At 35.6% G+C, this 27,333-nt stretch overlaps 1 protein-coding gene across 6 annotated transcripts; it reads right to left on the bottom strand.

The window, feature by feature from the left end:
- Positions 1 to 93: 93 nt before the first annotated feature.
- Positions 94 to 27,333, bottom strand: LOC576079 (calbindin-32). 6 transcript variants are annotated; one of them, XM_030975764.1, is made up of 12 exons: positions 27,260 to 27,333; positions 21,067 to 21,156; positions 16,952 to 17,035; positions 16,277 to 16,333; positions 14,713 to 14,793; positions 14,108 to 14,163; positions 13,617 to 13,656; positions 12,391 to 12,405; positions 11,234 to 11,251; positions 5,952 to 6,008; positions 4,896 to 4,970; positions 2,457 to 3,983 (listed from the first exon to the last, which is right to left on the bottom strand). In XM_030975764.1, the coding sequence occupies exons 2-12, from the start codon at positions 21,115 to 21,117 to the stop codon at positions 3,846 to 3,848; spliced, it is 672 nt and encodes a 223-aa protein (XP_030831624.1). In that variant the 5' UTR covers positions 21,118 to 21,156; positions 27,260 to 27,333; the 3' UTR covers positions 2,457 to 3,845. The 6 variants fall into 6 exon arrangements, with proteins under 6 accessions (XP_030831623.1, XP_030831628.1, XP_030831624.1 ...); XM_030975763.1 differs by lacking the exons at positions 2,457 to 3,983; positions 11,234 to 11,251; positions 12,391 to 12,405 and adding exons at positions 94 to 1,908; positions 8,704 to 8,748; XM_030975766.1 differs by lacking the exon at positions 12,391 to 12,405.

Genomic DNA, 27,333 nt, shown 5'->3' with positions numbered 1-27,333 from the left:
AGAAAAAATTACACGCACACATTAATGTCATATCACATCTCGTTTATACCATACAACAGTACGACAAATAACACGGGGGAAAATATACACAAATATTGAAACACATAGTTTAATATTTCGAGCTTTCAGTTTAATAAAATCCAATATCAATATCCAACTCTGTAAATATCATCAGACGATTCTCACGCAACCCTCTATAGTAAACATCGATATTATATGTTGAGTAATAGACCTTGTACAATAACTTTCAGCAAAATAATGTCATCATTCTACAATGAGTAAGATAAGAGAGAAAAACAATCAAATATCAAAATCGGTAAATGAGAAAGCGCTTTTTTAATTTAAACAAAAAAGAAAGGATTCACTCCCAACCAAGGCTCTAACTACATGAATGAATTTTTGTGCAAAATCTTCGATTTCCTTCTTTACAATAAAACTACTTTAATGACAGTCCGCATTGTCCAAGTTGAACCCATTCCGATCCAAGTCTAAAGTTAATCCAGCTTAAACTTTCAACCCCCTCGTTTATCAAAAATGTGAAGAGTAGCGCGCAAGTATGAAAAGGGCATGTTTTAAAATTGTTCATAACATAATCGATTTTCAGAATGGGTAAAGAAAGACCGGAGTTGGTTTTGATGCTATTAATTGATATATTGTTACAACTATTGTGATTTTTTTTTAATCACCAGCGTTTCCTGAAAATAGATATGAATCTGCCATAAATGGTGTTTAAATAGTGGTCAGCGGTCATTTCTTATGTATCGCGTTCACCCAGCCCAAGCAGCAACAAGTCTACAACGAGAATCACTATCTTAACAATATTCACCTACAAGATAATCATTCCTGTTTCTGCTTCTTTATCCCTATCATTCTGAGTGGGACAAAAACTAACGAGAAATGAAATTTATAAACCTTAACGTGTTATGAGAAACTAACTGTCAGAACCTGCAAAAGAAAACGACTTTGTAAAATCAAGTGAAATGGAACAGTGCAATGAATTGTGAGTTCTATTTAATTCATACTTACATAAATAAAATTACACAAATGATCCCTATAGCCACAATTTTCCCAGAAAAAAAAAGAAAACAAATTATAAAAAATACGATGTCTCGATGACCAAACCTTAAAAGACAACATAACATTCCGAACCTGAATGAGGAATGACAAATAAATGCTTATTTCGTAAAGACAATATCATATTTCGTACATATAAACAATGAATATATTGAAAACATTGAAATTTGTGATAAAAAGGAACAATATCCACATCAAAATTTGAATATCTAAAACCTAAACAAATAAAAGTAAAAAAAGAACCTCAACGAAAAGATTACAAACTACTAAGCAGCATTTCAGAGACTTAAACATCATTGTTTGACAAATTTTTTAAACATTGAGATGAAGGGAAATTTCCGATTTGTAAGCAACAATGGGAACACCTGTTTACAAATTGTTGAATAATCATATTTCTGAGTTGCTAATACTTGAGAATTCTTGTTATCCTTTTCTTTCAGTAACTTTTTAAAAATAATTCATGCAAAAACTTTTGTCTAAATGAAAGGCCTTGGTTTAAATTGACAACGTTTGGGGTATTCAACTACTTTCTTTTATTAAGAAATCCATTATACTTGAAGGAATCATGAAAGTCATAAAGGAAATAAATTAAACAAAATAATACTGAACTAATCATGATGAAACAATTTTTTTTTGGTGCAACTATAAAATGGAATGGTTTGGTACAAACGACGAGGCTCCCGAGACTGCCCTCTACGTCTTTCATGTTCTGCAGATGACCCTGTGCAGTTCGTCAACACTGAGGACGCCATCACCATCACTGTCGCAAGATTTCATGATCTGAGTAGCTAGGGCTGCTATTTCTGAATCGGTGGGGATCCGTTTGAGCCTCTTCTGCACGGGATGGTAGTTTAACATATTCAAAATTTAAGCCGGTATTCATTGAAAAAAGCGCATTAACTTTAAATCAAGTTCAGACTTCCATTAAAACTTCCGCTGATTTATAAAACGCCGATTAGTAACTTCTTCAGTGATCCACTGATCTCTACGAGAAAAAAAAGTGTTCGTAAAGATCGGTGTCTTTATCCTGTTCAATTTCACATTTTTATTCATGACTGGATTAATTTCGTTTATTCATTTCATTGCAGAATTACGGTAATTGTAATAAAGTACGAATGGGTGATTTGTGCTACATAAAGCAGTAAAACCAAGTTTGATTTAATCAGCCTTTATGAATACAATCATATTTCCCCTTCTTTTTTATAAACTAAAATGCACCATTATGATATCAGTACTTTTAGATGTAAACAATACAATTTTGGGGTTTCGTACGATAGGAGGGTCTAAAACAATATGTGTTTAACAATACTTTTTCTTCTTCAATAGCTTTAGGTAATGTAGATTATTATATCCAGGGTTAAGTTGGTAAGGATAATATTTCAGTTAAGGATTAGAACAGTACACCACTGTTAATGACAACAATATTACCGCATTAGTTTATGAGATACATTTGATTGGTCAAGATATTATTTCATTTGTTAATTTGTATCTTACTGTTCCGTTGTTAACAAGTCGAAAAAAGACGGGAAACGGTTCATCAGCAGATAGTTTTTTTGTAGTAAAATGACAGATGCTTGAAAAACAATTGTATGTGACCCCTATTCTTCAGAGTTCAGACTATCAAAAACCAAGCAAAGGATCATTTTTAACAACAAATATGAATTATTCTCTTTCTTTTTAAAATTTTAAGGCGGGTTACGGCATTATTGCGCAAAGCAAGTTGTAATGTCAGCATTTACATGACGACGTTCGAGATGGGCTGGAAAAGATCCTAACGCTTTGTTATGTACAAATTGAGATGAAATGAAAGCACTTGATGAATTGCACAACAAAAAACATAGAATGCTTGATTATCTTTCAAATTATTGGAAAGGCTTCGTGCGACCGAGCGCTCGATGGCGTCTACATCAACAATACTAGAAAATTATGATTTAAAGTGATGTACCAGCACTTCCTAATACGGTGTAACAAAGCAGATATAGCCTTCTTACGCTCTTCAAACACCTAGAACTTCTGCTGATCAAATAAAAGGAAGATCTTCCTTACCAAATAAAAAATGAAATCGACAAGGAAAATGAGAAATGAACTCACCACACTAACAATTATTTCCTGCGTGAATACTTGTTCACGAGCAATGTTACGTCATTTTTAGATGCAACCACGTTTATGCATAGTCTTCAAATAGTTATGTTTACATACTTTTCAAATAAACTACACCATCTACGTTGAATTTGTGACACAGAAAATGCGATGAATGCTTTTTGGGCTTGTCACCACAGACTATTCTAAATCTAATTGCTATGATATAGGCTTCGTCTATCTTTACATTGAGAGTTTTGGGTGTTATCATTCTCCCATTTGCACTGCTAAATGTTGCAGTCGTCGTAATGATTTTCCAACCGACGTAATAGGTGCTCATATAGTTTGAGTATATATTATATATATCATGATAAATGTTTTTGATATAAATATTTGTACATGTGCTAGTAAAGTGATACATATTTTCCCTCAAGTTTTCTACTATATACATAATTTTCACTACTGCTTTCTAATAAGCCCTGTAAACGAAAAATGCTATGGACACCAGACCCATAATGCATGTTTCAAAAGCAATGCAGTACAAAGCAAAGTTATGAACATGCATGCGCGTCGTCGACAATTATCGCGCAAGCGCGGACACTCCTGTTCATATCCGATGCCCTCGCGCATGCGCCTGATCTTAAAACATCGAGTCACGTGACAGGGTCAGGTGATCTGTCCCATGTATGACATCATTCTTGGGGCTCTTGACAGTCACTAGGGCGGATGAACATTTCAAGTTCGGTTTTCTGGATGATTCCATCGCCGTTCTTATCGCAGACCTTGAGAAGCATTCCGCAACACTTCTCCAACTCGGTCATGTTCAACTCCTGAGGGTTAGAAACGATTCCAAAAAATATAAAAGGAATATGTTAGGAGTTAGATGGGGACACTTGGGTTACAAGACAACCTTTTTAATCATTGACTGCTTCACCAATGTTAGGAAGATAAAGTAACTTGGAAGTCATAAGAATTATACCAATTTCACTTATTCAAAAGAAGGACTAAAATAGTTATGACTTAAGTTAGAAACCATTCAAATTACAAATTTCACGAAATAAGAATAATGATACTGTCTACTACTACATATACTACTAATGAAGATGATGATAAAAAATAATAGCAATAAGAATAGTGATAACAACAACTTTTAGATAATGATTATAAAAGCTAAATTTTCTATTGCATATGTATCCATCCCAGTGGGTGCTCAAGGCGCCTACAAATTAGTATTATTGCCCTCAGGCTGGCTTTAGCCCAGCTGCCCTAAGGCACTAAAAGCATTCAAGGAATAAAGTCTGACTAGGTACCCATTAACTACCCCTGGATGGAGAGTGGCAAAAGCGAAATAATCATGGTATATTGCAATAAACTGTAGCCATTGTGCACGGCACCTGCATGTCTTTTCAAGAATTGTGCAATTAATTTTGTTTAAACATACACACATCCCTTCTCATGATTCTCATCACGTTACGCGTCGTAAGTAGGCCTACAGAGGTTTTTAATTTTCATTTAAACCACTTTGTGATACGAAAAAACCGCTGTAGAAGATATATCACTCGTGTTTGAACAATTAAATATATAAATTCGTTTCCCTCAGTTAGAATTACATGACATGTATATTGACACTGTTTTATAAAACAGACAACATATTACAAAATAATACGACATCGTACAACGGGGAGAATAAATGTTAAGGTTAATAAGTATTACGGAAGGAAGAATAATGGGAAGGTTTTTACCTCATTGCCCTCGTGTTCCATGAGATCCTTAAGAAATCCATTCAGCTCGTCACCCTCGATTGTACCATTCTTGTCCTAAGGAAAGGAAGTGAAAAAACAAAACAATTTATTACTAATGATTAAAGAATGTGTTTGTACTTTAAGTCTTTTTACATTAGTAGCACAAATCGCAATTAACAGGAGTATTCTTGCAAGGAATGGAATCGTAGTTATTTGGGCAGCTTTAACATAGACTAGACTAAAGTTAAAGGTTTAGATATTTTACAAGCTGTACATTTAGATTTCTTAGTGTAGGTTAACGGTTGCCACATTGGGTGCCTAGTTGGGTGCCGAGTATCGTGCCGGATTGGGTGCCGAGTAGTGTGCCCAGTTGGGTGCCGAGTTAGGTGCCGGTTAGGATACTAAGTGAGGTGCCTAGTGGACTGCCGAATTGGCTGACGAGTTGGGTGCCGAGTCGGATGCCGAGTCGGATGCCGAGTTGGGTGCTGAGTAGGGTGCCGAGTAGGATGCCCAGTTTGGTACCCAATTTGGTGCCAGGGTAGGTGCCGAGTTGGGTGCCGGGTTAAGTGCTGAGTTGGGAGCCGAGTTGAGTGCCTGATAGGGTACCAAGTTGCGTGCCAAGTTGACTGCCGAGTTGACTGACGAGTTGGTTGCCGAGTTGGGTGCTGGGTAGCGTACAAAGTTGGGTGCCAAGTTGACTGCCGAGGTGGTGCCAGGTTAGGTGACGAGTAGGGTGCCAAGTTGGGTTGCGAGTATGGTGCTATATTATTTGATGAGTTGGGTTTATAAGGCTGTTTCGGGCACGAGCTCAGCACAATTCAGGTGAAAACGTGGAAAAATCTCGAGATAAATCGCAACAATAGCAATGTGGGACAATGCAATGAGTTATTACAAACTCTGCTAAGCAACCTTGGGTCCGTTCCAGAGCTTCCCATGAGCCTCGACGAGCAAACCCAGCACCCAACTCGTACTCCACCCAAACTTTGCAAGGTTTTAGATGAAAACAAAGCAATGAACATTAATCAAAACCTGAGGGTTTCATTTCCTACAGCTTACCTTGTCGTAGTAGCTGAAGACACGTTCAAATTCTGACCGAGTCAGTGTCTTCTGTCCCTGCGGATCAACAAGAAATGACGATGGTATAACAAGGTTTAAATTGATTATACCTCTTGGGTTGGTTAGTCAAAATGCATACAAAATTTCATTCTTATTGCCTCGAAGGCTTGTTATATCAATGAATGGGTGCCAAACAAACACAGACTATGAAAAGAAGCAAGTAGCGCTTCTGGTGCTGGTAATACTTTTAGTGTAAGCACAGCAATGATATGAGATTTTCCAGTAGACTTATTAATCGTACTTCATGTCTTTGTTAAGCAATCATATATTACATTAAATGATAATCATTCACAGAATGTTAAGTGCTTATGTGATTGTTAAGAAGCGTGCGGATCAATGACTGTGGTTAGAGTAACGTAGGCTATATACTGCAGCAAAGAAAATGTAATCACTTTTAAGACTTGACAGTACTTTCTAATTGATTGATTTAGAGTGTGCTGTAGGAAATAAATCGAATTCTAACAGACAAATGAAACTACTGAATGTAGATATTATGCATTGTAAAAGAGGGTTAGTTCCATGATAATGCATACTATCACATGATACTCCTGAGATTTACCGGATAAAGCGAAGAATGTATGAAAATAGTATAAAAATACCCCCAAAATCTCTCAACGATAATAAAATGTACTAAAAGTGATGACATTTATTAGTCAACAACCAATATGGGTAACCTCTTGAAATGAGCATAATGGTTGATTACATGCAAGTTTCCCAAAAATTATTCTTCAAAAAATAGGTTAGTGGATTTCACACGTTCACCTCAGGAATATTGAGTTGTTCACACTGACGTGTTTAGCGCACGTATCGCTTCTTTGTGTTTACTTCAAAGCACGAAAAACTCTGGAAAGATTGCACTTTCTCTATGACTTTGCTTGTGAACGCTCATCGGTGTGAACAACTCATAAATATATCATTCATTTTTATTAACAAAATATCATAGATTTGTTCAAAGAAAGTGCAGAGGTATAATGCCAATATAGCGTGCGTGATTATGGCTCTCAAGCAAACGATGCGCTGTACTTAGGAAGGCTCGTTCACACCCAATGCCATAAACTGCTTCAAAAAACCATCGCAGTAAAACAAGATGACAAGCCTAGGGTATTCCACTTTTATGTGTCTTATAAACACAAGGGAATTCATTACTTGTGATTAGGAGTGTTTTATTACCCGCGGCTGCTTTTATTCTCGTCCATATATTATTCCTTTACACACTAAATATCTTTATTTTACCACTGAGATTCTTTAGGCGGTTTATAGCGTCATGTGTGTGAACGGACCTTAAGGGAAAGAAAATCAGAAAATCGAATTCGGGGGGTCAATAAACTCAAGAATGGGATGACCATGCTATCGATAAATGCTCAGAATAAGGTTGTGAGGTTAAAATGTATCTTCAAGATACAACAGCAAAAGCAAAGAAAGATATATCCGAGGGTTAATAATCTTGAAGGCAACGAGCGTCACTATAATCTGGAAATTAAACAGAATTCCATGCATGAAAAAGCGAGATGATATACGTGAGTGAATAGAAGTTCATCACCTAGCAAAAACATGCGTATAATGAGATGAGACTCCAATCAATAAAAGAAATCAAACGCTCAAAATATAAAGTGATAAGTAAGGAAAATAGAATAAAAGTACATGCAAAGTTTCTATAGATGAAACAATATGATGTAGATAAAAGTGATTTTCAAATTTCCCGCCACTGAGGACCGTACGTCTAACAGATTGAAAGTGAACAGACGACCAACTACAAAGAGTGCCCCCATTCCATTTGATGTTACCATAGCAACGCCTTAATTTGCAATGTTGGAGCTAAGAGAAATCTATATGCATTTTGTGTTCTACATTCATTATTAACAATCTATTGTCCCACTGAAGTTCGAATTTTGCTTATTCTCACGAATAAATGACCAAATTGCCAGAAAACTACAAATTCCCTACACAGTTGCTTTTGACGTAACTTTTTATATTCTATTTTTGCAACTGAGGAAATTTGATAAGGGAATTATTTGATAGAGGAAATTATCCTTTTCGAATTGAAACTGTAAGGATGATCTACTAAAAATGGAAGGTCTAAATTATCGGAAAATGCCCCCCAAATTGACAATTTTTTGAATTCCTTTTTTGTGTAGACGTGTCGGGCAATGGCGGCCTACTTACTGTTGTCCCGGGCAATAGACCAAGCGATCCCTGTGTTGTTAGTCGATAGAAGCGATAAAACAAAATAACGTGCAAATATATAGAATTTTTGCGGATATATCGGTAAACAAATCATTATCTCTTTGATCAATTGCGTGAGAAAGAGTCGTTCTTTGATATCCGTATTCGTCAAACAGATATTTCAAAATTCCGGATCGGATTGTGGTGATGCTTTCCTATGAAAAGACATTTGAAACAAAATTGAGATTTTGTAGGAGGGGGATGCACAATGTAATAACTTTCTCATGAAATGCCTGATAGACATGTAAAGAATATTACTTTGTCAAAAGTAAAGTGATGAAATGACAAACACTTCAAAAAGGTGGAAAATAATTGACCAAACACGTATAGGAATATTTTCCATTTACAAATCAGAGAACGCCACCTCACATCGAAACAAATAAAGCTCTAATGTAAATCTTCCAACAAAATGTTCGATACAATACAGATAGTAGCATGCAGCGGCTTGATATATTTTTCTTGAAGTTACCAGTATTCCTTTCCCCTGGCTGGCGCCACTCTGCCCCGTGATTTTCTTGGTGAGGAAATAATTAATTTTGTTCATCAAATTAGAGTTTCTGACGGGCATTTGGGCCCTACGTATTTTTAATAATATTTATATTTATACCTTATCATTATGGATTAACCATAGCTCGGGGAATTCATGGGAGTCGTGTGGAAAATCTAATATACTCTTTTAAAATATGTTAAAACTAAGACAAAAGAAATCTTGCATCTAGTACACAAATAAATTTAGCGTCAGACACAGGCTTGACCACCTACATTTTTGGCAAAATACACTACTTGTTTTTATAAACCGTACAGACTTTTTTTTTTATTACAAATAGCTTAAAAAGGCACTTCGGTGATGTATTCTCATTTTTCATCCATTGCTATGCACCCTTTTCATTGCCTCTGCTCTAAGGTTTTAATTACAGCTTTATAAGCTAGATCAGTTAACTTACATTAAAAAAGGAAAGCAATTTTATTATCTCTTTCTTCTAGTATTCAGAAACTACACAATATGAACTTTGATATACAGTATGTTTTGATTTGTGATTACATCACACAACAACATAGTGACTATATTCTAACACATGAAATATGTCATTTGTAGAGATAAAGATTATATGATAAATGTATAGATATGTAGCTATAAAGTATTTTATGTTTTGTTGGCTTATTTGCTCCTCTGAATAGGAAAATGGACTTTCTATGATGTATGTCTATGACAAATAACACTTTTTGCAAAACTGTAATAGTGTGTGATTTTGTTCCTCAGCTGTACATTTCCCATGACAGTCTCATTTTATAACGATAAAATACTTATTTTCATCATGAGTTTGATTTTCTTTTAAACATATTTCCATGCTTTGCATTTTTCTATTACCTGTATTTGATATATGTATAATCATTGGGTTGCATATAAACATTGGGATGTAATATTGAATGGCTCAAAACTACCTATTCAAATATATTTTTGTTATGTTTTATAATTATCATGTTATCATTGCTTAAATAAAAATAAGTTTTTGTAATAATAGGGCATCTATTTAATGTTATTTGGAACGATTAGGGGCGGATCAAGAATTTTCAATGGATGAGGAACGCAGTTCTAAAGGGGGCATCCAACAAGCTGAAAATGGAATAAGATAGTTAGATGCCTTTTGGGTCGACCATATTAAAAACGGGGGCATGTATTTATTTTATGTACTTAATGTAGCCACACTTTAATGTTTTTGTTAAGGGGAGGGGTGGTACATGGGTATGTTGTCCTCCCTCAACCCGGAAGTACTTATATAGAGGTGATCATTGAAATGAACACAGATTTTTAATAATTGATGCATTCATGTATATTGACGTATTTTCATCATGAGTTTGATTTTCGTTTAATCATATTTCCATGCTTTGCATTTTTCTATTACCTGTATTTGATATATGTGTGTCTCGTTGATTTTGATTGAGGGGACTGTAAAAATACCAATGCAAACCAACAGAGAATCTTCAGTAAAAGATAACAAGGAATAGAAATCATAAATATCATAATAATGGTAGTAATAATTATTTATAAAGAATAAAATGATGATAATAGTTCAATAATGATGATACTGCGTATGAAAATAGTTGTATGATTCAAAAATAATATTGATAATGAATGGTAATACAATTTGTAATAATTGATGTTTTCGTCATAATAAATGATAAATAACTATAGTCATAATATCAACAATAATAGGAATAATAATGATAATGATAACAGAAATAATAAGGATAGTGGACACGCTAATAATAAGGGTTTTCCCTGTCAAGTCAACAAAATCAGCTTTGAAAGTCATTTTTACACCTCTTTTTCAAGCTATAATATTCTTGTTTGCTCCTTTGCTTCTTTTTAGTTTTCACTGTCATTCGTATTTATTTTCCAGGTGCAGAAATTGAACATATATTATAGGTTAATCTATCGTTTTTCAATTTAAATAATTAATGATATCGTTCAAGTGTGGGCTTAAATGCGGGTGATATTAATTAATATCTGCTCGGGGCGGCCAGACAAAAGTTTAGTGCGCGGACTTATCTGAAAGTTGATTGCCTTGTCTAATGAAAACTAATTGTTTCGGCCAACATCACGCGAATAAGATACAACGAGTCTCGTTTACCTCTTCTTCTCCCCCACCTTTCTCTCTATTTAAACACATTCTACGTTGTGTTTGCTTTTCCACTTTGTCTAATTTCTTTGAATTCGTATCTTATGAAAAATTTATGTAAAAGTTTAATTCCCTTCTCCAATATGACTCGTAAAAAAGTCACGCCTACTTCTTATAAGCACAATCATGCTACTAAAACTACGGTACATAAAGGATCATGATTCCTTTGGTATATACATGTATCTAGGTAACGTAGGGGTTACTCGTTCATATAGACTAACAAGATATGTGGTCAAATACTTACTGATCAAACTACCCAACACAACACAAAACAAACCACAAATTAATATTTTAAAAATAATTAAGAAAAGTTCTCACTGGTTTTGCGACGTTTGCCTAGCAGCAAAGAACAGCAGTGTAGAAATAGTTTGACATTATTTTATGAATCTAAATCAACAAGAACAATTTGTATACTTTCCATGCCAAACAGTGACATATTGTTTCATATTTAATCTAATTTAAATTATTTTCTGAATTGTAGGCTTAGAGAAATCAAATGATACACTGGTTGCTATGAACTTAGGGACGACCTTTCTGATAAGTGGAGGACTGCGAAAAATCCATAAGGATTGTTGCCCGCAAATTAAAAATTGTGATTAACATTATTTCTTTTGGCTGGAAACTTAAATTCAGTTGATGGAAATTTTTCCGAATTGTGAGACATTTGTGTCAAAACCCCATTTCAAGTGACACCCCAACGTCTCAGATGTTGTTTTTATCGTTGTCGTTGATGATGATAATGATGTTGTTGTTGTTGTGGTGGTTTTTCATCTTAATCTTGTTGTCATCGCGTATAATTTCAATGTTGAAGTGATGAAAAAAAGTAGTAGATGACTATTTTAGTGTACTTGTGTCTTCGTGTATTGCATTGGTAAAATGGCGTAGACACGTATTGGCCCTTATTGTATTTAGAATAAGATGTTTTCATCATTACCCAGTATGAATTCATAATATGGGTCCAGGGGCGTAGCGTTTATTCAGCCTAAGAGGGTATATTAATTGGTATCATGGGGGCAGCAGAATAACTAGATGGATTTGATGTGACACAAAAAGAAGGCCATCTGGTGAGAGGAGGGTGCGGAAGCAGGTCATATCATCTTATTTTCACAGTCCTTTTTCACTTCTCCTTTCACTTTCTGAAAATTTGTTTCCATCAAAAAGGCATTCGATTTAGGGGCACATACCCATGTGCCCCCCCCCCCCCGCGGATACGCCATTGCATATACGTGTCTACGCCACTTCATTGTAGTTATGAAACGATGACGGTCGTAATTATCATATCTTGAGCCTTGAGGAAAGTGTTTATACCATGCACATTATACTGAATATCACCTTGATTATAATTAAACACGGAAGATTTGTATCGTCTCTGAATAAATATTTGATGATATAATATCTTATTATAATATTTCATAAGACTAATCCCGTTGTATATTTGAATAATTATGTGGCATACACAACACAGTATACATTACCTCCTCACATCTTTTCTGGTTTATGGAATGAAATATTCATGGTTGAATTAGTAAATTTACATTTATGTGGGATAAGAATACGTCTTTTTACAAAGCAGTTTAAGTTAAGGAATATTACTTAGGGAAGGAAGACGCTTATGTCACATTATTGCCCTTAAGTATAAGGTATTTGATTTAGCATGTTCGTTCTGAAAGGAATTTAAGAAAAGATTTACATTCATTTGAATTGAAATTAATTCTAATTTACATTATATGAAGTAAACACATATATTATGGAACAATATAACAAACATTTTAAAACGACTGATTACTAACATACATTCCTCTAAATGTACCTAGTTATTTGCTTATGCTTAAGGGCCCTATATTGCAAGAGATATTTCGATTATAAAAATAACAGAAGTGCAAAAAAAACCTGTCTACGTACTAATCGCAATTTCTTTAAGAACCCTGAAATGAAGATTTATCACGGCAAAACCATGCTGCTTAGATGAAATTGAAGTAATGTCGCCATAAGATTACTTAGAAAAGCTGTACGTTCAGCCTTTATTGTTGGAAGTGAGATAGTCTTAATATAAGACGTTAGATCGAAATGAGGACAAAAATAGTTTTGACTAGACAGCAGACGAGTGCAGAGTAAATGGACAGAGCTAATCGCGAAAGGATCGAGTTTGGAAAGTTGTGAGAAAATATTCCATCTAAAGGAATCAGGCATTCATATCAGATGAGAGAAGAGACAAAAGATGATTCTAGGGGAAGATGCTCATCAAATGCAAATGATTTATCACACAAGGAATTCATGCCTTATGTCGCCCTCTGTGTTCTAAAATGACACATAAACGTGCGAGGAAAAACAAATCACATTAATTTTTACAAGGTAACTTTCCGTTATCTCCTTAAGTAAATGGGAACTACCGAAATATGAGACTCTTTCTTTCTCTTGATTTTGTTAAACTTTCGCGATATCTGAATGGGAGGGTATATATTCCTTTTTTTAATGTAATAATTGCCAGTATATCTACGACTAGGCTATGTGAACTGAACATTCAATACATAAACGGATATTTTACAACACAGCGACGACAAATATTAAACAATCCTAGATTTAAAACTCCAATTTGAAGGACATTTGAATCTGCATGTGACCTGCATTTTTGTCTCACTAGGATAGTTAGCTTAACCGCTGTAGTTATTATATTGGGAGGAAACAATATAATTTGACCTACCTGGAACTGTTTCAAGAAATTTTCCTTGGTCGGGAGAAGTCTGAGTTAAAACGATAAGAAAAACCACGTGAAATAAATTCGATGGTTAAAACGATAGAAAAGATCAAACTTTCGAAACATTATACAGACAAAACAAGAGAATTCACGTCCCATGTGTCCACATGTATTTATTTAGACAACTTGTGAAATTTAATGAAATAACAAGAACAGCACTTTGAACTATTTACGCTCCCTCTTTTTACGTCCCCCTCCTCTCTACTTTCATCCTCCCCTCCCAATTCTCTCCCACTCTTCCTTCCTACTTCCTTCCCCCTCCCTCCATAATCTCCCCCATTCCCTCCATCACTCACTCCATCTCTCTCTCTCTCTCTCTCTCTCTCTCTCTCTTCATCTCCAGATATTTTCCCCTCCCTCTCTCTTTCTACACTCTTCTACATCTTAGCTCCTGATTATAATATGGTAGAATTGTTTGCTTCTCTCGGATATCTTACTTGGCCATTTCCTTCAGTTCTAGTTTTCCATCATTGTTGGCATCAAACAATTTCAACTGCAAAAGCAGAAGGAGAAGAAGAAAAGAAGGTAACATGAGATTAAACTACATTTCTTGATATTTACATGGAATAAAAGACCATGAGACACAATGATATATGAAATTGATAGCTAAAAAGAAATTAGAAAAGCTAACAATATAATTAAATTAAATTTACATTTGTTGGTACTTATATTACAAAATAGTGACCGTGAGAAAGAAGATTACATGGAATTTATCAATTAAAGATTATATTTCTTAGAAATGGAATGAGCTAGGTTTATTGAGGTTTGAGTTTAAAAACAAAATCAAATAGAATTATAATTTTAGCTTTACTTATCCTTCAAAGAGTTATCTAATTTCTTTGTTGTGGACGAAATCTTTAGTCTATCATTGCTATTAAGTCGCATTGATCAAAATGAGTATACTATTCAATTACAACGAAATTCTCATTTTGTCTCTTCCATGTTTGATCTGTTCTCGAGGGTATTAGTTCCTCATATCATTCAAATAGAAATGATTATGGAATGTTTATATCAAGTATAAATGCGAGGACATAGTACTTACTATCGATTTGGCGTACTCATCTAATTTGTCGTCAGATATATCACCCAACTGATTCTTCGTTATTAAGTGCTTCATGAAGCTCTGAAGGAGAAAAAGAAGAGAGAGAAGACGAACAAATAAAATTAAAAACATAATTAAAAATCTTAAAAAACAAAATTGACAATGACATAGATTTGATGAGTTTTAGAGTTGATTTGTATTGGTGTTGTGGTCTAGTGGATAAGTAGGGATTCAAATCGCAGCCAGGCACTAACGTCCTATGGCAAGACGATAATCTACATAAGTAATCGAATATAAATAAAAGGCTTCAGGCTAAGGAAATGAATTTTGATCTAACAGACAAATCATACTGTAATCTACTTTTAAGCAAGTGAATTTCAGAACTTTTCCCGCAAAAATGTCAATATACAATGGAAGCGATGAAGAGCCTGAACATTCATGTTTGAATTCAACTGAACATATAAATCAAAATTGTAATGATAATGAATTAGAAGGGTTTTGTTTTACCGTTGAAGACAGATGAAATATAAGATATTGCCTCTGATGAGATTATCACGGATGAATTATTTCAATGCAATATTAGGTAAAATTGGGGGGGGGGCGGGGCATTTCGCGGGCATTTAGCCACAGAAGGGCACTATTACTCCAGGCGCAGAATGTCACCGTCATCGAAAGATATACTGCATTCCAATATAGGTGCGATGACGCGCAGGCTGTCGAAAACTGATCTTCAGAAACAAACTATGGGATGATTTTCGAGATGCTATTGAGATGTCGATGAGATGGGAGTGTTTACGACTGTTTAGACTGGGGCAACCAGCCAAACACTCAAGTGCCGTTCACAATCAATTACACCACTCAATCAAAATGTAGCAATATCTTTCACGATTTATGTCATGCCACGCTGATCATGACTGACCGATGTGTTATTGGTTTCAGTCCGAACGTTTGTTAGGAGAAATCAGTGGTTTACGAAGGGAGAGGGTTGGAATTTGTCCCATACTTTATCAAATGGAGAATACTAAAATTTAAATATCAAAATATTTCACCTTTTGTTTGACGAATAAAGAAATGATAGTGATATCACATGAGGAGATAATAAAGCGAATGGATAGCATTTCGCTGTCCATGTGAAAAAAATTCCGTTCTTGGAAACATAATGTGAGATTTTTCACCAAGTAAACAGTGATTTTTTTTCTTCAGGGGATGGGATGGGGGGGGGGGGGCTATTTGGGCAAATGCGTGGGACAAAGACATATATCTTGTTCATACTTTTACTTTTAAAAAAAAGTAAAATCTTTTGATATGACTATTTAATGTCAGTTCTAGTATTACGCTTTTCCTTATACGTCGAGATCTCTTGCTGTGTATATGAACACCTTGGTATCATAATTATGAACGTGCTGTCCCAACGTCGCTTGATATCTCAGTTCACTAAGAAACACAGCGCGAGATGTCACAGAAAAATAATTGTATGGACAGAAGAAATGGATTAAAATGAAGCCTGATTAAAATATCAGGTTATAAAGGCGGTATAGACATGGTCTTGGACGAACTTTCAAACCTTGAGTTCATTAACTTCGATGAACCCGCTGCTGTCGGAATCAAAACGCCGCCAGATCTAAAAAGAGGGAGAAAAGGGGGAAAATAAAAACATCTTTCCTTGATTGCAATTGAAACCAAAAAATATCCCTATCAGGTAAAGGCTAAAAAGGCTGTTCTATAAATATACATGTATTGATATCTTGTACCTGATAATACTTCTTTATGTTTATAAGAACTTATGCGGTAGTGAGAACTTAAGGATGTCAGAAACACTGCACTCGCACAACTCATATCTACGTGTACGATTATAGTATATTTACACTAAACTTTTTATTGTTTTCCCCCTCTGATTAAGAGGGTATAACATTGGTTTATAAATTAAAAAAACCTTTAGACAAGTTAATGATTTTGAAATGAGAAGGTAAAATATCAACGATGACAACAATATAACACAATTTTCTTTTCGGGTGCCCTTTTGGGAAAAATAATTTAGGGTGCACACTTTTCTATATTTTTACTTCGGGTATGTTTGATTGGGTTTTAAAAGGGAGTATGGGTCGGTTATGCCCCTAAACTTGCCAGTGCCTAATATAGGATTCGATGTCTTACATTCTTAAAATACATAGTGGAAGTTTAGAGATTCTAACATGTAAAGTTTGGGTACAAAGAGGCATGGTGATGGTTAATGACTTACCTCCATGAATTCGATACTGGATAAAGGTTGCTGTGAGCGGAACAAAACCAGGAAGGACTCTTCTGGAGGAAGAATTTCAGCCAGCTGGTATGGTGCGTGAAAAGAGACAAAGAATACAGGAAATATATAATAGAAAAGTCAGCCCAAACATGGTCCACCACACCTTTTAAGTATAATTAGAGTCTAGTTACATACCCGAGCTAATGTTGAATAATCAGAATACGGGCTGTAAAAGAAAATAAATGTTGGCGTCCTTGGGAGGGGAATTTGAAAAGGGGATAGCGAATTGGTGAATAGATAATTGAATGAACAATATCTTGATTTATCGAAAATAATTGACATATTTACCTATTATCCGTATACAAGAACATTTCTATATACATCTTAGAAGACTTGACAAAGTATCATTCTGCACAAAGAGTGCAGCTTATAACATAATAAATAAAAATGTTTACCTGATTCTTCTACCAATAAAATATAATAATCATTTGGTGGGAGCAGAAGAACAAAGAAAATACACAGACAAACATAATAGAAGTTACACAACGATTTAAATGTACATCTCGATAGTCACGCAGTGGTTTTTTCATTATCATCGTGCATAGCCTGTAACCATGAAAAACACCCTCAAACTGTCTGCCGGGTTGCTTGTGTATGTTCACACGTATATCGGAGAGTAGGGTACATGTCGACAAATTGTCAAACATCGCTAGCTCCAGGCGGCAAAAACAGAAAGAAAAAAAAAGATCATTTCCCTTGCAGTAAAGATTCCCGACGCACCCATCGATTGCCCCGCTCTCTGTCTATACACTGTTCTTCCAGTAAATAGCTGCTAGTTTCAGACCCCCACTGGGACATGATTGCGTGTTGTACAAATATCGCTGAGTACACTTTAATAACTGAAGTACTCGATTATATTCCGCACAACAATGCAAATATCAGAATAAGACTGTCGTCAGTCATGTAGTAGTGTTGACGATTAAATTATCGATGTCTTTTTTCTTCTTAAGAATGTGCCGCCATCTTGTGATGGACCTAGCAGGCTTTCGACCTCGTCTTTCATTTAATTTCATGTTTTTAAGGACATAATTATTAAACAAATCAAGTTTATACAAATTGGAGTAACCATGATATAAAAAATACAAAACATTCATGTTAACAAACAGGGCTCAGTTTGCATTACAGAGATGCAAGCAAAATCTTTAAAAAGAGAGACACTTTTTGTTTGAGGCAATTTGAAATCCTTGGAAATACATTTCAAATCTAACATTCTGATGTGCTGTGGAATTTGTGATATGACCACATGTTTAGACATTTGAATAAAACAAACATTATGACTATGATTGTTTAAAACACTTCCTTTTTCCTTTAACCGTTTTCAATTTCTCTTCGTTGATATAGTAGACTTTTATGAGACCATTTTTGTCCTGTGTCATACGAATCTGTTCTATGAAATTCGAAACATTTATTTTAAATTAAAAAAATAAATACAAAATAAACGCTTCCCTCTGTCTTTTCAGTTTTTATCGAATCTCACAACCTTTTCAAAGAAATAGCCCTTAAAGTTATGTGGATGTTGTGAACCAAATCTTAAAGCAAAGGTAAACACAGCAGTAGATGCTTCCTTATTTTGTAAATACGAAATCATGATTGAGGAGGTATTGCTGGCAGAACATGATTATAAGAAAGGGTAAAGTAGGAAAGAGACTGAGAGATAAAATCACATATACAGGAAGAGAGAAAAGGAAAGAGGGAGAGGATGGGGAGACAGAGCGCTAGGAGAAAGAATACGAGGGACAGCGAGAGAGTAAAAAAGAAAAGGAGAAAGAGAACGAAAGAGAGAGAGAGAGAAAGAGAGAGAGAGAGAGAGAGGGGATAGAGAGAGAGAGATAGAGAGAGAGAAAGGAATGGAGGGGAAGAGAGGGGAGAGAGAGAGGGGGGTAGAGAGAGAGAGAGAGAAAAAAAAATGACTGTAGACAAACAGATAAATTGGGCGATGCAGCAACGTATAATGCGCTATTTTGACCGAGTTAGAATAATATCGTACCCTAAAAACATGCCCCGATGTATGGAAGCAATTTTAATGCCTATCTTTAATAATTCACTCTTCTTCCATAAATAGCCTTCAATTATTTAGATGTTCCTCTTGGGACAGTGTATCCGGGTCTCCCTAGTCTGTACCCCATGCATAATTATCTCACATATTCACCCTCTTGATGGCTTAAATGGAATATTAAAGAGAAGGCTCATGAGGTCTTTTAAAGGTGTATACCTATGAGCTTCTTCTCTCCTTCGTTAATTTGTCTGTCATAGTTATGAAAGAATATCATAATGAAATTGATGTGAAAAGGATTGCTCTTAAAATGCCCTCATATTACAAATACGATAAGAAATAGATAAACTTTGGTCTAAACTCTCAGGCCACAAGCATTTATGCATTCCAGCATTTAACCATATCTGTTTCGAGTGCTTTCCCTTGTTGTTGTTCCCTTATTGCTTGTGATTTTAATCAACAATATTTTAGTCTTTTCATTAAATCCCAAATCCCATGATACGACATAGCTCGCGCTGTCAACTTAATCAATCATTCTGAAGAATTTCCAGACAGCTTATCAAAATCATCTAAAAATAGTTTGCTGCAAATGCCAAGGTCTTTCCCATTAATCCATGTTCTCTTTTGAATATTTACGTGGATATGGTGTTCGAAAGCCAAGAAGTATGTTTGAATAATAAAAATGCTTGATTATTTCGTCCTTCCGAGTTTACATCGTAACATAGGCTAATTGAATTATATAAAAACATATTGATAATAAGGACCATATTCCCGGCTGCTCACGAAATGACATCGAGAAATCAGTCGTATGTACTACATACTCTTTAATCATTAAATCTAAATAGGGAACATAATATAATTCAGACTCCTTTTTTTTTTTATTGTGACTGTTTTTCTAATTGCAAACATGAAACGACCGGGGGATATAACAACAACTGTCGCGTGCAGTGTTTTGGGATAGACTTTCTCACACCGTTGGCTAGGAGGGGAAAGACAGAGCCAGAGGAAGAGACAAACAGATAGTTAGCTAGATAGATCATTATATATATATATATATAGAGAGAGAGAGAGAGAGAGAGAGAGAGAGAGAGAGAGAGAGAGGGAGAGAAAGGGGGACAGGAAGATGAGGATTGGTATACATGGTGTAGGAAGGTATAGGTGGTGAGAGGTATTTACATGTAGGTGCATGGAGGGAGAGAGGGGGAATTAATTGCAGAGAGAGGGTGCTGCGTGTGTGGAGACTAGGGGTGAGTATGAAAATTGAAGTTAATAAAGTGAGAAAGAGAGAGAGAGAGAGAGAACGGGAGAGAGAGTAAGAGAAGGAGAGAGAGAGAGAGAGAGAGAGAGAGCAGGAGATACAGGAGACTAGGGATAATCATAATATTCTGAAGGAACATCAAGACTGCCGCTAAGATAATTTGAAATGAGATTAGCAGGGAGACTAGAATCCACCGCTCCTTGACATATAAGAAGTGAGGGTTCAAAGACCCTTGATCATGAAACTTCAGATACCAGTATGTATCAGTAATATTCTAATCAATTTACTCAAACATAACATCACACTATCACACCATATTTATTAGATCATTTTCAGGGAACACTGAACTCAACCGAGGTAATTGGACCAGCAATAAAATATATCATTTTAATTCTTGAGACAATCTTAAACTTAACCTGAAGGAAAAAAAAAAACAACGACAGGATAATAAAGAGCTCATCTAAGGCTACATACATAGTATTTTGAAGTGATACCACAGACTATGTGAAATTGAAAACAAATGTAACGAAAATAACAGAGTTATGGAAAGCATAATTAAACCAGGAAGGGGTAAAGATAAAGGGGAAACACTGGATGATATTTTTAAGGAAGAAAATAGACAGGGGACAATAAACAGGCATACGTATTTAAAGAAAATATTAAAAATAAGGGCAGAGATTATGTTGGTCATGGGAAGAGGTATAGATGTATGCAGGGTTCTGTATACCCCCTCCCCTCCCATCTTTTGATCGGATGATTATGATTAAGATCATAAAGGAAGAGAAAGAATTGACAATATTTTACCTCTCTCATCTCGATCTTTCCATCCTTATTCTGGTCGTAGCGAGCCATCATTTCCTTGAATCTGTCCTGAAATTCACTTTCATCAAACTCCTGGGAAAGATACAAATAAAAGAGTAAATAAGCGATGATGAATATCACAATCAAGTTACGAAATCAGTCATTTGAAAAGGTATCTGTCATATAAGTGGAAATATATTTATAAAGCATTTAGACACATCGGAGATGAATCAAGTGATATATAATTCCAGAATATTATACATTTGATCAATGCGGATGATGGGTTAACAGTACCGGGATAGACAAAAGAATAAATAAAAGTGAACAACAATGATGAATATCACAATCAAATTAAGAAATCGATCATTTGAAAATAATATATCCGTCATATAAATGGAAATAATTATACCTGAATGCGGTTAGAGACATCATGGACATGGTAGATACATTAAGTGATACATAATTCCAAAATGTTATCAATGTTATAAGTACGAATGATGGATTAACGGTGCAAAACATCCTCCAGACATGCATATCATGATGTCGTATCGTGGTTTTTAGATTTTATGATTATTTGCATGAAATTCATCCTCATAATCTTGTGCTGTATATATTTATACTGGAAGGAAAGGTTTGCAAAGGCTTTGGCAAATGTATTTCTTATGCGTTACCTACAACACAATGGCAAGGACGTTCAAGAGATCAACTCAAGGACAATTTCAATAGTTTAATTTATTGCCTGAATAAATCATGTTCTGATTATGTCATTACAGTGCTCGCACAATCAAAAGGTGACTCACAAAGTCTAATAAACTTTATACATTTTCATGACTTGTTAACACTGTTGAAGGTTGATGAAACAAATTGCTTAATTTTTGTATAAAATGTTACTTACTATATTCCTTCTACTGTACTAACCCTCTGAAATGCAAAAAATTCCTGAAAAAATTATAAAACCACGAAAATATTTATGGTTTTCTTTGAAGGCGTCGATGTACGACACCCTCTAACAGTGATTAACAGTAAATTCTCCCAACCATTTTTGAATTTTCCTGACCGTTTTTCAAGGAAAAAAGACATAAAACAGGCTATAAAAAATTTGTCAACACTTAAATGTCTGGAATGGAATGTAGAAACATTTTACTGCTTTGTGAGATTTCCATTCAACTAAAATGTAATTAAATAGTAATAATATATAGTTGGAAGAATTAAGGAATCTATCAGATCAGTTTTTCTCAATTTGTACCATGAAAAATGGTCCGTTTTCACTCAAAATTTCAGATTATCTTTAATTGTACATCTAGCATTGAAGTCACTACCTTAGTACCACTATCTCTCATCTGAACAATGTTACCAAGTCCCTTTAAGAATCTGTGATGATTTGAGTAACCCTCGATCCGTCCCGCTGTTTTTAATTATAAACAAAGATGCATGACTTAAAAATCATTTAATGCATTGATAAGACATGTATTGTGTATGTCTTGATGAATCATTTTCCTATCCATGACTCGATCTCTTTTTTTTCATTGCAAAGGGCACATTAACGATACCATAGAATATTACGTCACAGAACCTGATCAAGTTGCTGCTCAATAAATTACCGATTCCTCATGCATGCCATGATAAGTGATTCGCCAAATATCAAGCCTTTCTAACTCCTGCCGATGTGTTGTGTCTATTGACGTAGTCATTCAACCTCGCAATCGTACATTCCATGTTAATATCAGTCTATTAAGAACAGGGGTGGTGGATCCAGGATTCTAAAGGATGAGGGGGGGGGGGCGAACGGAGGCAAGACCTGAGGAAAAAAATATCACTTTTTGCTCTGCCTTTAGGCTCTAAAACTGTGACGGGGACGCAAGAACACAATTGTAGAGAGGTGCGTTTTTGTACTTTGGTATCAAAAACTAGTTGTTTACAAGAGGCATGGAGCACCCTTTTCATCCGCCGTCGATTATTAATGCCTGCTCTGAGTTTTAGAGTTCTCTGCTATTAAAGACGGTGGCCATTTTGAGACGGTCGTTTCGCTCGGTGACGAATGCCTGTCGTTTATCACGTCTTGCCCGTATATGAAAATGATCAATATTTATTGCGCTCTCGTCTCAGCCGCACCGTAAAAGCCAATTTAGAGGGGCTTTCATTGTAGTGATCTTTCTCGGTACTGAGTCTCTCTTATTACAACTTAATCTCCCCATGTCACGTGACGATGCATTTTCTCGAACTTCATCTCCACAGACGATAATAAATCAAATACAAAAATTCGTTAACCTAGAATCAGTGGTAGTACGAATTCATCACGTGATCACTGGCAGACTGATGCAAGCCTATTGCTTCACATAAAGGTTGAACATGGGAAAGTCCAAACTCCGGTCCGATGCATATCACCGATAATGAGAACAATAATTTAATTATAAAATCGGTCTTATGAATTTAGTGTCGATAATATATCAGGTATCAGTGTTCCTTGCCGATTTATGCTCATGAACCTTTTGCGCAGATTTCGCTCTTCATATGCAATACCTCATCTATCCAGCGTAACATTGGTTATAAGTGTCGTATGAAAGCAGTCTCTATGAGTATAAGTGGAGACAGACAACACATTTCTGAATCCTTAATTTTCAGCAAAAAACACATAATGTTGCTCAATCTAAGCAAGTTGATACCTCTTTATCAAACCTTGGGTTTTCCAATTGTTCTACCCCAATACCCTTTGTTTTCTACTATTAAAAAAACACCTGGTAGCCTACTTAAATATAAACGAATAGACTCAGAAAAGTCGAGGTCTGTGATGGCGGACAAAGATATATATATACTACATGAAATCAGAGCTACAAACCCCCATGGCCACCGTGCATGCATAATATACACAGGGTATGATGGTGAACAGTGGGTGCTTAGAAGGCGCCAACTAAATAGTGAAGAGTGAACCAAAACCATGTGAAGCGTAGTATTTCAATCTCTCTCTGACTCTTCTCTCTCTCTCTCTCTCTCTCTCTCTCTCTCCTTCTTCTCTTCTCTGTATCTGTTCTCTCTTTGTCACTCCCCTTCTCCCCCTGTCTTTAGAACCCCCTCCCTCCCTCCCCTCTCCTTATTCTACAAATCCATAGAAAAAGAGAGTTGTGGAATAACATGATCGCCCAAGTCGATTGATATGGCACCCAGAGAGAGGGAGAGAGGTAGATACATCGATAGAGAGAGAGAGAGAGAGAGAGAGAGAGAGAGAGAGAGAACAAAAAGAGAGAAAGAGAGGAAGAAAGAGAAAGAGAGGAATAGAGAGAAAGACAGGAAAAGAGGAAGAGAGAGGGGAAAGAGAGAGGGAGAGAGAGAGCGAGAGAGAAAAAGAAGAGAGAGAGAGAGAAAGAGAGAGAGAGAGAGAGCGAGAGAGAAAAAGAAGAGTGAGAGAGAGAGAGAGAGAGAGAGAGATTGTCCTATATCGCCAACTCCTTTCATTCTCATTTTAAAGTGACCAGGATATTGACATTTTACAAATAAAATCAGAAAGTCATATAAAATTAAAAGATCACACAAAACAATATAATCAACAACAAACCAATAAAAACAACAAAAATGAAGGGATAAACTGAATGTTGTCCGTCAATTACTGTCTATTTTCATTTCTCCATAAGCTGTTGGATACAGCTAGGCTGTTGGATACAGCTAGGCTGTTAGACAACAGTAAGCCTATCTGCTATCAGCAGTAGATGTAAACGTAGTTTGAAATTTAGGTGAAATTTAAAACACAAGTCGGATAATCACGTGATGGCTAGATACGATAAGATATCAAGATACGATGTCAAAACAGTTTCTTCCCCCCCCCCTCTCTCTCTCTCTAATATTATCTTCCCACTCTCTCTGTTATCTCCCTCTCTTGACCTCTTTCTATCTCTCTCTATCACTCTTTCCATCTCTATTTCTCTATCTCCCTTTCTCATTCACACACACACACACACACCGCACACACGCACACACACATGTCCACACGCCAGAATGGGGGATTATTTGCTTTTCAGTTGCTTTGCTCAATAGAAGAAGATGTGGTCAAATGATTTATGTATGAATTAATGGGGGCTGGAAAACCACTGGACAGTGAGCAAACAACGGAAATGAACTAAAGCTTAAGACACATCAATCGACCGGTCACAGAAACCACCATTCAATATGTGATTTCTTCTTGCTTGGTAATTCAATGCCTGGATTACTTAATTCTCCCTGACATACATCAATATTGGCTTTGTGAATGCACATTTTCCACTCCCTGTGGAGCATTTCAGCCAGGCGCCATAATACGGACGCTCACAATGATATAATCCAACCTCGATGACGTTCGCAGTTTACTGGGTACACATTTAACAAGTGGATAGCGAGAAGCAAAGTAAATAAAGTGGTTTTGCTTAACGTCATTAGATTCGTGCCGGGGATCAAACTAATGACCTTCGCATTTCCATTGAAATGTTTAAACCTCTCGACCACGATACCTCACTAAAGTTCTCCTTCCTGTCTTACTGCAACCTTAAATAAGAATAAACTTTATTGCTTTATTTGGTTCTGATTCTTATTTCAAGTATTAAGGATTTCTTTCCCTATTTACACCACGGTAACAATAATATTGATAAGCGAAACAATTTGTTTGTCAAAAGGGAAGTCACTTTTCACTTATTCTTTAGTCAACAATCTTCATCCTGATGTGAATTTCGAAAAATCAAAAACATTAAAAGATCAATAATTAAGTGACGCATGACACTTATATATAGCCTCGATCTGCATGATCAGAAATGAGGTGGGGACTTGTGATTCGGTAAGATTAAGCCTCTATTCCGAAAGGGATGTGCTATTGCACGATGGCTATAAGCTATTAAGAAGACAAACTGACATTACGACATTGGTACACAACTCTTGGACCGGTTACAGCTAGAAAATAGGATGAAATGACACAACTGTTGTCAAATGCTAAAATCTACCCCGAGGGACTGATACAAGAAATAGAAGAAAACAATTTGGTTCCCTCGTTGGATAATCATCAGGAAAAGGAGTAGGGGCTTTGGACTGTGTGATGTGAAATGCCCCAGAGGTGATTTTTGGCGGATGGGAACAGGAAAAGCTGTCAAGAAACGAAAAGCATTGCAACATGGCAACACAAAGTTGGTCGCATGATCATTTAACTGATGGATCGCGACTGATTTAATAGGTGTGAACAGCCTCTATCCCTCTCTCTATTTATATTTATCCCTCTCTCTCCAGCATGTTCCGTTTAACAACAGAAAATAGAAAGAGAAAGGCAGGGTTTTGATAATAGGCAAAATGCAACCGGGAAAAAACATCATGTGTATGTTACACGAAGCTTGCAGTCTACATCAAAAAGGGATGTAAATTATGTAAAACCTTTTAAAAACATATTGTCCAACGAGTGCAGGATGGACGCTTCGCCCTCTTCTAAATAATGTTTTCCGCAGCCCATCTATGTTGGTCTCTTTTCCCCTAGTTCTAGTTCTTTTAATGATAATACAAGACTAGAGTTCCATTCAAATAAAGAATAATTGAAAAGTGATAGAACCAAAGCTAGTCCTAACGATAGTGACTTATTATCAGGGTCATTCATTTCATCTTTAAGAATGTTTATAATCATTATTTTCAATATCACGTTCATTTAAGTCTATCAATCAAGTTAAATATCAGATTAAACCGACCCCGAACGAAAATCTGAATCATTTTGTTGTTTAATGATTGAAAAAAATTAGTAATCACACAAATAGTGATAACATACAATGATAGTTTGATATAATTATTTGTTGGAAGACAGCGATAAAAAAGGGATACATTCACGCATTGTATACTAGCCAATATTTTTTTCTTTTCAAGAATTGGTTTTATGAAGTGCAAAGCTTCATAAAAGTGGCATGTTGCGTTAGTACGTATTTCAACCAGGAAAACATCATGAAGTAGAAGTCCAAAACGAAAAGATAAATTATATTGAAAATATCTTGAGCAGGAAAATCCACTTATACAAATTACATGTTATAACTAAGGGGCCAAAAAAGGCGATTCGCTTTATTTTGACCGTCTTCGCAGGAGACTTACGATTCACAGTTTCACAAAATTGGTGCAAAAATGTATAAGCGCTAGTATGAACACACCTAAATGATAAAATGACGAATCAACACCACGATATCGGCCTAAAACAGTTACAAATTCACATTACCTTTGGTAGAATATGTAGTCCCTGAAGAGTTTTGAAAGAGATAGGCGGAGTAACAGCTGTAGATAGCGAATGTT

Source organism: Strongylocentrotus purpuratus, unplaced genomic scaffold (genome assembly GCF_000002235.5).
Source record: "Strongylocentrotus purpuratus isolate Spur 01 unplaced genomic scaffold, Spur_5.0 spur5_scaffold_8, whole genome shotgun sequence".
Lineage (NCBI taxonomy): Eukaryota > Metazoa > Echinodermata > Echinoidea > Camarodonta > Strongylocentrotidae > Strongylocentrotus > Strongylocentrotus purpuratus.
The sequence above is the reverse complement of the archived record's forward strand: the minus strand, read 5'-3'. Positions and strand labels throughout refer to the sequence as shown.

Bases quoted from the DNA above. Each gene is read 5' to 3' on its own strand.
- LOC576079 (XM_030975763.1), bottom strand. From the start codon at position 21,117: ATGATGGCTCGCTACGACCAGAATAAGGATGGAAAGATCGAGATGAGA. The intron at 14,794-16,276 runs GTTTGAAAGTTC...TTTCTCCTTCAG, and splicing joins TCGAAGTTAATGAACTCAAG to AGCTTCATGAAGCACTTAAT. The intron at 14,164-14,712 runs GTAAGTACTATG...CTGCTTTTGCAG, and splicing joins ATGAGTACGCCAAATCGATA to TTGAAATTGTTTGATGCCAA.